This window comes from Pterocles gutturalis, unplaced genomic scaffold, assembly GCF_000699245.1.
Source record: "Pterocles gutturalis isolate BGI_N339 unplaced genomic scaffold, ASM69924v1 scaffold19540, whole genome shotgun sequence".
Classification (NCBI taxonomy): Eukaryota; Metazoa; Chordata; class Aves; order Pterocliformes; family Pteroclidae; genus Pterocles; species Pterocles gutturalis.
Window position 1 is genome coordinate 4,644 of NW_010141263.1, and position 11,338 is coordinate 15,981.

An 11,338-nucleotide genomic window follows, 5' to 3' on the forward strand; every position below is an offset into this window, starting at 1 on the left:
AGTGAAAGCGGGTCCTCTGCTGCTGGAGATTTGCTTCTGGTTATGAGTATGCTGATTGCTTTGTGGAGGTTTAATACACTCATATCGAGCTGAAAACAGCGTAAGCAAAGGAGAAGAAATGATTAGAGGTCATTTGTCTTCTGATCCTGACCTTGCTACAAGATTTTCTATCACCAAGGACAATTTGCTTCCTTTGTAAAATCCGCTTAGTATTTCTGATCCCTAAAGCAGTTAGAAAGCTATTTGTCAATCACTTCGGAAGACTGGGAGATTCTGGACTGATTTATACTGGAGTGTGAAGTATAATGAGTAGCTGTAATAAAGACAGTGCAAGGCAGACAAATGCTGTTTTTAGCAGCATACTTGGATATGTCTTTTAGGGTTTGCTATGGGGTGAAAAGGGTGGATCCTCTCATTGTGGCAGAGGGTAAGGATTGCATTTGTTAAGAGCATCTCTAAATGGACTCCTATCTGGTAATGTTATAGTTTAAGATCCACTGAAGCATTTGTTGGGCTTCTGTTATCTGGAAAAAAAAAAAAAAGAATTATTTCTGATCTAGATTAAATGTGTAGTTTATTAACCAAATTGCTCTTCCCAGAGTATTCAGGATTTTTCCAGATAAACATCTTAGAAAAAGTCCATTAAGCCACTGTTTCCAGGAGGAAGCTGCTGTGTGGAAAGTACTAGGAAGTTCCTACTGTGAGCAGTTTACAACCTGATTGCAGGGAGTTCTCCCCATAATGTTTGTGTTTGAACAGCATTTACACAGTGGGGCTTTCATCCTGTTTAGGTCTCTAGTCACTGCTAGGTTAAACATATCCTCCCAGCACCCTATTGTTCTCTGGACACTTTCTGACATGTCAATATTTTTCTAATAACATAATGTCTGGGACTTCAAGCATTACTTCAGGTGTTGTCATGACCAAGCTATGTGGAGATAGTTGCTTGTTTTCTGTGTCTTGCATCATTCTCACAACAGGGTACGTTAGCCCTTCTCACTGTCACATTACTGTGCAAAAAAACCGAATTTGGAATTCAGTTACCTAGATTCTTTCAGCAGACCTGCTTTCTTGGTCTTTTCACGCAAAACATTTGAATAATTATGTAAATATTTTAGCTTCCCAATATTGTTTTTTTCCCTGAGTCTGATGTGATTAATCTGTATCTTAATTTCGTGCAGTTGTGTCAGAATGTTTTAGTTAGTGTGATGCTGAGAACAGCTTGATAGCTAGCTGACGGGATCTGTCACAGCCTGCAGGGTTATGGCCAAGAACTCTGATACGGGCTTTCATTGTGGGTGGTTGTCATGCAGACCGCAGCTTGTCTTGCTCTCTGAAGACGACATTGTCAGCATCAGTGCAGTTAAAGATGACTTGGAATAATGTTTGTGCAGTTTAAGTCTGTGATTTAAGCCAGGCTTTGCGATGTGGAAAAGAGAAGGGCAGTCTTTAATCCTTTAGGATTGGATTTCGATTCATTTGAGATCTCTTCAAAGTAAGGCGCTGTGGTGATTACGTATAGTTCACTTTGCTTCCATGCCCCAGCTAGGAAGCAAAGCTTTAACAATTTCTCATTCCATTGACGTGATGGCCCTTTTATATCATCATTGAAGTTTCAGAAGGCATCCTTCTGAAATGTGCTTAGTCTTAATGCTAATAAATGAGTATTTTAATAAAATACTTTCTTTTAAATATGACTTCTTACAGGTGCAACTTGTTGGTTTGGATGAAGAGAGCTCAGAATTCATTTGCAGGAACACCTTTGATCACCCCTACCCCACCACAAAGCTTATGTGGATCCCAGACACCAAGGGAGTATATCCAGACCTGTTGGCAACCAGCGGTGACTATCTGCGGGTGTGGAGAGTGAGTAAATCCTCCCTAGAAAAAGATGAACCAGGATATTAATTGCGTTGCGTATTGATCTCATTTTCACTCGAGACCAGGTTTTTCTGAAGTGGGTTATTTTCCTTTCAGGGTGTCTTGCTGTTGATACAGTGTGGAGGTGAAAACATAGAATCAAGTCAGAGCACTTGATAATTTGTTTTCTTAACTGCAGTAATGTGTCTAAATATGAAGACTATAGGAGAAGCAGAATTATCGTGGTAGTTGCTGTTTTAATCACTTTATTGGAGATAGAGATGGTGATTGTGTTTTCCAGAGCTTTAGGATGTAAAGCTGAGAGGCAAGAAGCCCAGGATTAGGATGTTGTGTTTTGGAAGTGCAAGTGGAACAAGTCAGGTGATGTTGCTATTTCAGTCGGATGTTTCACTTTTTTTAAAGGTGGGTGAAACAGAGACCCGGCTGGAGTGTTTGCTGAACAATAACAAGAACTCTGATTTCTGCGCTCCACTAACATCCTTTGACTGGAATGAAGTGGATCCTTACCTTCTAGGTGAGACTGTCAAAATGCGACACTTTCAGCATGGAAAAAACACATTTTTGTATTTAGTCTGGTGGAGTTCGGGCTCTGACTGACTCCTGTGTCATTGCATGTGACTGGTTAATCTGATAACTAACCAGAGGAGAAATTTCTACACCGTAGTAACTGCCATTGTCTTAGGTTACAAAAACAAAAGTTAAAAAAAAAAAATCAAGCAGCTCATGGAGACTTTTTTGCATTGAAAGGTTCCCTGTCCAGTCCAGAATCGGTCACTTAGGCTGGGTTGGGGGTGTTCCTTACCTGCACCCAGAGAGTCAGTCTTCAGGGCTGGTGAGCTGTTTCTGCAGAGCTCAGTAATGATCTAAATGAACTCCTGTGACTTATTTCAGTGTGTTCTGGAGTAGTTAGAAAACTATGTTCCAAGCTTTGTCTTTTGGGAGACCATTTCAGCAGCAGGAGTAAAGCCAGGAGCCTGGAATACAGTTGGAAGAGGGGGCTGAATGCTTAAGGTTTAATTATAGCCTATGGGACAAATTGTGAATCCAAGATGACTGATCCAACAGAGATTTTTTCCCAGAAGAGTGCAGCCATTTTTGTCAGGGGGATTTGTCCAGAGATTAACTGTGATAATATGTCTTAGTAATTATTTACTACATGATTTATCTTTTGTGTGTTGTATCTCTCATCTCTTAAGAGCTTTACTGCTAGCCCCACCTTCAGTCCACAGAAACAATCAATTAATAATAATAATACACTATCACAACACTATGATTGAATTTTGGTTTTGACACGCACATGAGATTTACAGGATGGAAAGGTTAATCTCAGAGTTGCATCAGGCTTCAGAATAGATTGAAGTAGACGTGAGCTATTTACACTTTATTCCTGTGTGGAAGACTGTTTCCGCAGCTAAAAGGTTTGGGTCATTTGAATGTGTGGTAGACTGTCAGCTGTTTGACATTCTTGTTTTTAATTGTGCCCTGTTTGTGTAGCTGTTTTGTTCTGTAGATATTGGAGGGTGTTACATTAATGCTGTAGGTGATTAAATAATTTGTTATAATACTAATTCTGCTAACAGCAGTCGTTTTGTTTCAGGTACCTCTAGTATTGACACAACCTGCACTATTTGGGGTCTGGAGACAGGACAGGTTCTGGGAAGAGTAAATCTGGTCTCTGGCCATGTGAAGACCCAGCTTATTGCGCATGACAAAGAGGTGATGGATTTTTTTGGTCGTTTATGTTGCATGTTTTTTAAGCAGTAGAAAAGGAACAGAACTTTTCTGGTTTCCTTCTTCTTCTTGAAAAATCAAATGTTCCAAAAACATAATTTATCTAAGATCAAGATATACAATTTTGAGTGCCAAACTAAAACTGTTCCACTGGCTGTCAAAACTGCTGTTTACTCCTCATAGAGTCTGAGCTTGAGAATATGTTTGTTTTACTAGATTATGCTCCAGAATATTGTAGAAAAATGAGGTAAAACGTCAAACTGGAATTGAAATTAACCGCATGTCAAAAGGCAATAACTATAAAATTCTTTAATTTTAGCGTAATACTACTTTTCAGCAATTAATATAAAAAAAATCAGAATCTGGGAAATTGATACGTTTAGTTTCAGTGAATGATCCTATGACATAACCCTCTTTGAGTTTTTTTCCCTTCATTTTGGCAACTGTAATAACTAAAAACTTGCTAGGAGCAGCTAGTATTTAACAGAATATGTCACAACTAGATCTGCTATCCATATGTAAAATCCATTTTGCTGTGAATTAGAGGGCAGTGTGCTCACTAGCACTAAGGTGATGTTTTTCTCTGTCGTGTTACTGAGCAGGTGTATGACATAGCATTTAGCCGTGCAGGTGGTGGGAGAGATATGTTCGCTTCAGTGGGTGCAGATGGCTCGGTAAGGATGTTCGACCTCCGTCATCTGGAACACAGCACCATAATTTATGAGGACCCACAGCACCATCCACTGCTGCGTCTCTGCTGGAACAAGCAGGATCCCAACTATCTTGCTACGATGGCCATGGACGGCATGGAGGCAAGGCAGCAGCTCACTATCTCTAGGCACTAGCAGTTGTGATTTTTTGGGCTGACTTTCAGTAGGAGTTAAAGTAACTTTGATGTTGTAAACTGGAAGATCACTATAGCTCATATATATTTCATCTGGTTTGTAATAGGGGTCTGTGAGCCAGCTGGGCAGTAGTTTTCACATAAAATCTTAACTGCAAGTGTTTTAGTCACCTTGTTCTTTCTCGGTTCAGTGCACAAGGCAGCATATCTTAGTTTGTCACCTGCGCTGCTTCAGGGAAGCATAATTCGTTTGCCCTCATTGCATAACTCCAAAGCCCTCCCTGTGAGGTCTGACTCCTTTTGAGACACACAGACCAGCTAGAAGCTATTCTTTTGAGAGCAGTATTTGCTTGCCAAGCGCATCCTTTGGGTAAGGGCTGTATTTATAGCCTTAGATCAAAATATTTTGTTTTCTGAAGAAAAAAAATTAAAATGTATTAATTTAGTCGGTTTTTGTTTCTGAAGGTTGTGATTCTAGATGTCAGAGTTCCCTGCACTCCTGTTGCCAGGTTAAACAACCACAGAGCGTGTGTAAATGGAATTGCTTGGGCACCTCATTCTTCCTGCCACATTTGTACAGCAGGTAAGCGTGATCCATCCCTACCCCGCTGCATTGCTGAATCTCTGGGAGTCTTTCCCTGCATTTGCAAAATCCTCTCTCCAGAAGTCTATGCAGTTCTCTGCCTGCCTTTTGCTAAGGAATTCCTGCGGTTTAGAAGCCCTTTATTAATGACTTTCCTAAAATTTTTATGGAAATGGAGACACACTGGAGCTCACTGTGTGCAAGTAGTGAGCTGGTGCCCAAACCATGCATCTGCTTTGGCTAAGCTATAGTATTTTAATGCTCCTTGTTTTTTTTGCAATCTAGTTCTTAAATGTTTTCAATTTGAATGAGTGGCACTCATCACTTGTTTTTTAGCTCTGTCCTGGATAATGTGTGATGATCCAGGATTATTTTTTTGGAGCATAGTTGTATCATTGTATTTCTGCCTTGAATACTCATGGGGACTGCAACAGCCATATCCCATCTAGCTTCTTGGACTGTTAGTCATGTATGGAGATCTCGTTGTACCTTGATTCTACTTACAATTTTCTCTTCCATTTGCAGCGGATGACCATCAGGCTCTCATCTGGGATATCCAGCAGATGCCTCGTGCCATTGAGGACCCTATCTTGGCCTATACCGCAGAGGGAGAAATCAACAATGTACAGTGGGCATCAACTCAGCCAGACTGGATAGCTATCTGCTACAACAACTGCCTGGAGATTTTGAGAGTGTAACATTACTGCTTCATGCCACATTGAGGCAGGGCTGTGTAATTTCCCCTCCCCTCTAAAGTAAGAACAATACAAGTCAAGTGGCCAGTATCTGTTGTTGCTTTGCATCTACTGTTACAAGAAACTGTTACAAGAATCAATGGCAGGTGTCTCCTGTCTCTCCAAGACTCTAAAATGCAGAGATGTGCTGAGCCTCTTGGACCTTCTGGGTTCTGGTTTTCTTTTTCTTTTTTTTTCTCAGTTAAAGTTCTGTATATTTGTTTGTTGACTGTATTAATAAGCTTGCAGGCTTTTCATTTGCTGCATATGTCCATGTGTTTGTCAGCCAGCTGAGGCAGCACATCCAACTAGTTTAATAGATGCAAGTGCAAAACAAGGTGGGGAAAAAAAGACATTGATGTTAACAGCCACCTTGGCAGGAATCTTTATCATTCCTGTTGTTGCTGCCTCTGAACTGTTTAAACATTTGTATGGTTTTTATATATTGGGCTAACTTTCTATTGAGTAAGGTTTTTCTCCCTAGTTCTTACTTTTGATATGTGATCCACTTGCGTATGCCCAAAGCAGGATCTATTTGTTGGTACAGATCACGCGAACGCTGCAGGCTCCCTGGCAGTAAAGGCCTGCCAGAATTAACTGTTGCCTTGGCTCTCTATACCTGGTGACCTGGGCAGAATTTTCTGGTGCTGTGAAGTACAAGTACTTATTGCACAATTTCTTTACACTTTTCTGATGCTAGAGGCAGTTGTTACTATGGTAGGCCTTCTTTTTAAATTATAACTGAATTTGTGTGTATCCTGCAGTTGTCTTAGCTAACAGAACAGTAAGAGGTTTCAGAAAGAAGATACATGCATGACTTAAGCTCCCTCTGAGGTAAACAACTCCTGAAAAAATGTGATTTGTAATGGACTCGGGATTGACACTTCCAATCAAGTGATTTCCCCTCGGAAGGCTTACTATCTAAACCAAAATAAAATGGTTTCACACTTTGTAGCTTGCTTGATTGGCAAATAATATGAGCAAGATTTTGTGGTTAGCTGCTTTGCCTTTAGCCTGTGTTCCTGGGAGTTCTTAAAAGGAGTTGCAAAGCAATCTTTTTTCCGAAGTTTATTTGCTTTGTGCTGACAGGTCTTGTTGAATAAGTGAGATGAGTTGGAAAAGCTGGTCCGCTATCCAAATGAAAGCTCAGAAAGAATTGATTCCCCAATGTAATGTGCAATAATGGGTTTAAAAGGAAAGAAACGTGTCAGGCTAAGATTTGGCACTTGTCATCCTCGTATCTTTTGGGGATGTGCCCAAGGGCTTCTGTTTTGAATAGTGGATCACTCAACAGTAATACTTTTCAATCAAAGCTGAGTGGATTAGGCAAGATAAAAATCTTCGTTGAAGTCTTAATCTAAGATAGCTGCTCGGATGAATGCTCCGCAGTTCTCTCCCCATGAAGACATGACAACCATGGCTGCTCTGTAAGGGCATGCCAGCTGAGTTTTGATGTAAATGTCAGAAACTATCAAAGTTGTCTTTCCACCTTAATGAGTATTCACCTGCAACTGGAGGCAGCATTATAAATAGCAGGACCCTGGCAAACTTGAATCTTGTCAGTTTATGCAGGAAAGGCAAGTTGGGAAGAGCGATTGCTGTGAAACAGTGAAGATGACACTGAAAGCGCTGTCAAATACCAAACAGAATTTGAAAAGTTTTGTCATTCTGGACATAGAAAAATAATATTCTACAGGCTGCTTCTCGACACAGAGCTCAGAAAAGCACCGCCTTGTGAATTTGATAGGAATTCATTAGGGACAGCTTTATTCCACCGTTCAAGCTCATGTTTTGTCAATGACATTCTCTGTTCAGTTGTGGGATTTTTTTGACAGAAGCTTGATTGGACTTGAAGGTCGGTTTTTCTTGTTAGCAGCAGTTCTGAGAGTAGTGTGTTCCACAGACAGGTTTGATCTCGATGTCAGAACGGTGTTAGCCAAACAATCAGCTTATCACTTTTTATAATAGCACTTCATCTTAAACTGGAAAATACTTCACTGAATGAAGTGAAAATTAGGAATTCCTTAGCAGAAGCATATAATGGCATTCACAGCTTTAGGTACTCATATAAAATATGTACACAGGCTTGTTGTGTACTGTTTAATTACAAACAGTAGGCATAATACGCTGTGTTACTAATACCTGTAATATTAGTACTTTCTGTAGTCCCCTTTATTCTTCAAAATCTCATTCTTGTGTAGATGGCATGAGTAAAAGATGAATGCATCTGTTGCTTAGCTTAAAAATACATCTTTTGCAACTGTAGAATTGTGCTTTAAAAAAGACATCAGATAATTTAGTTGAAAGTGAAGTCACTAAAAGACTCCATAGGCTAAACTAAACGGTAAATGCAGTTTATTCCTAGAGGAATATAATCTCTTACACTAAGATGATGAGAAGAGAGCATGTACAAAGGGGCTAATGGTCTGAATAGCCAGGTAGCTTTTGCTGCTGTTGGAAAACAAACCTGTTAACGAACCTGAAGAGGATCTCGTGTCAGTCCTTCCATCCATAGAACTGCTGGAAGTTCCTTTGTGGAACTGGGTGCTCATTCCAAACTTGTCAAAGGCAAGTGAAGAAATCTTGTAGGCTCTCGTGGATTCTAAATAAAGCCTGTATTCTGTTTGTTTAGCCAGTCGGGCTACCTTCTAGATCTATAACGTATTGCTTTGGGCATAATCTGTTGTCGTTCTTCATATGAAATTACATTTGAAATCACTAGAGGCTGTTTTGGAACAGGGAAATGTGACTTAAAATAGCTTCCTTTCAAAGAAGTCACTTGAAAGGTTAATGACTGAAAAGACGTGAAAATCCTCATGGGTGAGATGTTCCGTAGTGCAAATGGCACTTCCATACAGAGAAGGAAGTGAGACTTTGGTGCCCTTTTGCCAGCACCTGCTGACAGAGTGGCAGGGAGCTAAGGGTCTAGTTCAAATTTATTGATAAATTTGAAGATAAAATAAAGCCCTGAGACTTGTCAGTGTAGCCTGTGAATCAGAAGATACTGTTAACCATATTTCACCTGCTTAACATTCAATTATGTTAAGTGTAAAGCCCCCACAAGCATTATTTTTTCCAAAGTTTATGAAAATAAATACTTTGATAATTGATCTCAATTATTTTGTGCTTACTGCACAAGCAGAGGATGCAGAGCAACTGCTTTCAAATGCCTTCTATCCCTTAAGTATAAAGTAACATTAAGAGAAAAGTCTGAGCATCAGTTAGGCTAGCAAAGCAGAAAATCACATGCTATTGTTGGCACAGGCAAGACTGATTTTGGGGATGGAAATATTTTTCTCTGACTTAAGTAGTTCTGTATCACTTCTCCAGTCGATTAATTCAAGTTACTAGGCTATTGTTTGGTTGTTATGTTCTGCTTTGTTTAAACCAAACTTTCAATAGATTCCTGCTATTATGTGGCTAGCCTGTTGTTAGTACATTGGCTCTCAACCAGGAGATCTGGATGAAGTACAACTCATTAGTGAAGTGAAAACCTACAGAAAACAAGGTAGATGTTGAATCAGTGTATAGTAGGCCAACTCTGTTAATTGTCTAAATGAAATGGGGTATGGTGTGTTGCATCTATGGGAATTGTACTTCTGTGTGCAGGGATTTAAAAGGCAAGGATGTGAGTGCTTTGACAATCTGTTTAGAAAGAAAACACAGTGGTTTCAAAGAAGGATATGAAAGGAGACTGATAATACAGGTTGTTCCTTATGGAACCTTGAAATGTACTTAATGGGGGAGGCATTGCCTCTCATAAGTCAAAGTTAATGATCCTTTCAAAACTTAGCTGTAATTGCTATCCTGAATGTTCTGGATAATAGTAAAAAGATCTATTTTTGCCTCGTGTTGCAATGAGAAAGCTGCATCAGTCTCAACTGTAGATCACTGCCTGCCAGAGACTAGGTGAGGGGAGGAGTCCGATATACTGGAATTCACAGATGCTCTTGCGCTTGTTTTAAATGTAAATGAAGAAAGCTGAGTGTGTCTGTTTTGTTCTCTTGCAGATGGCACTTTAACAAGTATATTTTTGGTAAGATTAGAGGGAGAGTCATCTTTTCCTCAGCCCTTTTATGGTAGGCATTTGTCTGTGTTTTGTATAAAATGTTAAATACAACAGTCACAGAAATCCTAAACTGGTGTGGTTGTCAGGATCTAGTGCACCCTCATCTGTTTCTACTGAACACCAAAAACGTGAGCACTTGACAATGCTGTTAATGTTAAACTGAAGCTGTATTCTGAGAACGAGTCTTGCAAGGCCAACCCATGTAGTGCTGCTTGTCACCCAGAGAGTCCCTTTTGCTTTGCTTAGGACCTGGATGGTGTTTGGGAATCCTCTTTTCAACCCTCTGAATGTGATGGCAGTAGTGGCAGGTTGGTTGTGTAAAGCTGTAACTGGATCCTTTGGATGACTTATTTTTGTGACAGAAAAATTGCAGCTGTTATCTGTAAATTCCCGCAACCTAAATTAATGAACTTGTCAGTTCCTTATGTTAGTGGTGGTTTAACTCTTTTAGGCCATACTGAAAAGGATGAACGGCAGCAAGGGGAAGCTCTGGGCTCAGTAAGTCACACAGTTACAGTTCCATCAAAGTACCGAAGGGTTTAGTCTTCCCACTGCTGGTTAGAATGGTCCTACCACCTCACATCCTCTTGGTTAACACAAGCTCTCTCTCTGCTGCATACCCCCTGCTTTCTGCTGTCAGACCAATATTCCAGAGCAGGCCTGTATGTAGTGTACAGTGGACGCTAAAAGGAGGTGTCCCAAATTCATCCTGTGGATGCTGTGTCCCTGTTTCTCTTGGTGGAGAATCCAGGGAATTAACTGTATGTGGCACTTAAGTAAGCACGAGAAAGTGCTCTTTAGAGATGCAGTTCCCCCTGCTTACCCAAGAAGAGTCAGAAATGTCTCGTTCTCAAGGATATCAAGAGGAGTTTAGCATGCCCCTGACTCCCATTTTTTTTTTTTTAGGAAGAGGTCTCCAGAACTTCTGATCAGCACCTTTCACCAGCACTAAAAAACAGTAATTAAAAAGGGAACTAAATACCAATTACTGAATGCTCATCTAGTGATTCATGGCAGACTCCAGAGGCAAAGGCACTTGTGGGGCTTGCTTGCTGCTGCCTGATTTCAGCTGATAACTTTGTCGGCCAAGTATCTCCGTGGCCTTTTGTGCAGCCTCTGATACTCCCCATCAAGCTAGAATTTCCGTAATCATAAAAATTAAAAAAAAAAAAATTATCAGTGTAGCTTCTATCAGGTTTATTTCTTTTCAGAAAATTTAACAAAATGAAGAAATAAGCTATTCCCTGAAATATTGTGGCCATGAGTAGCTGTAAGCCCGTGTTCCAGCTCTCATCCCTTGGAGTTTGCTTTCCTGTTTGCAAGACATGTGACTCGGGCCTCCGCTGTTAGAGGTGAGGATGGGTTTATCGAATCTGAACAAAGGCAGAAATGCAAGAACAGGTGAATGAAAGAGTCGTAGTACAGCTGAGAAGCCATGTGTTGCTTTTTCTGACAACCTGCTAAATATGAATTATGGATTCTACTATTTAAAAGGA

General features: G+C 40.2%; 1 protein-coding gene across 1 annotated transcript in view; it reads left to right on the plus strand.

Annotated features, from left to right (window-relative positions):
* Positions 1-6,764, plus strand: part of DCAF7 (DDB1 and CUL4 associated factor 7) — an 11,357-nt gene extending 4,593 nt beyond the window's left edge. Inside the window, exons 2-7 of the mRNA XM_010083973.1 lie at positions 1,708-1,866; positions 2,284-2,395; positions 3,479-3,597; positions 4,215-4,424; positions 4,922-5,039; positions 5,565-6,764. Of these exons, the coding sequence (XP_010082275.1) occupies positions 1,708-1,866; positions 2,284-2,395; positions 3,479-3,597; positions 4,215-4,424; positions 4,922-5,039; positions 5,565-5,737 (891 nt within the window). The 3' untranslated portion in view covers positions 5,738-6,764. The remainder of the gene's footprint in view (positions 1-1,707; positions 1,867-2,283; positions 2,396-3,478; positions 3,598-4,214; positions 4,425-4,921; positions 5,040-5,564) is intronic.
* The last annotated feature ends 4,574 nt before the right edge of the window (positions 6,765-11,338 follow it).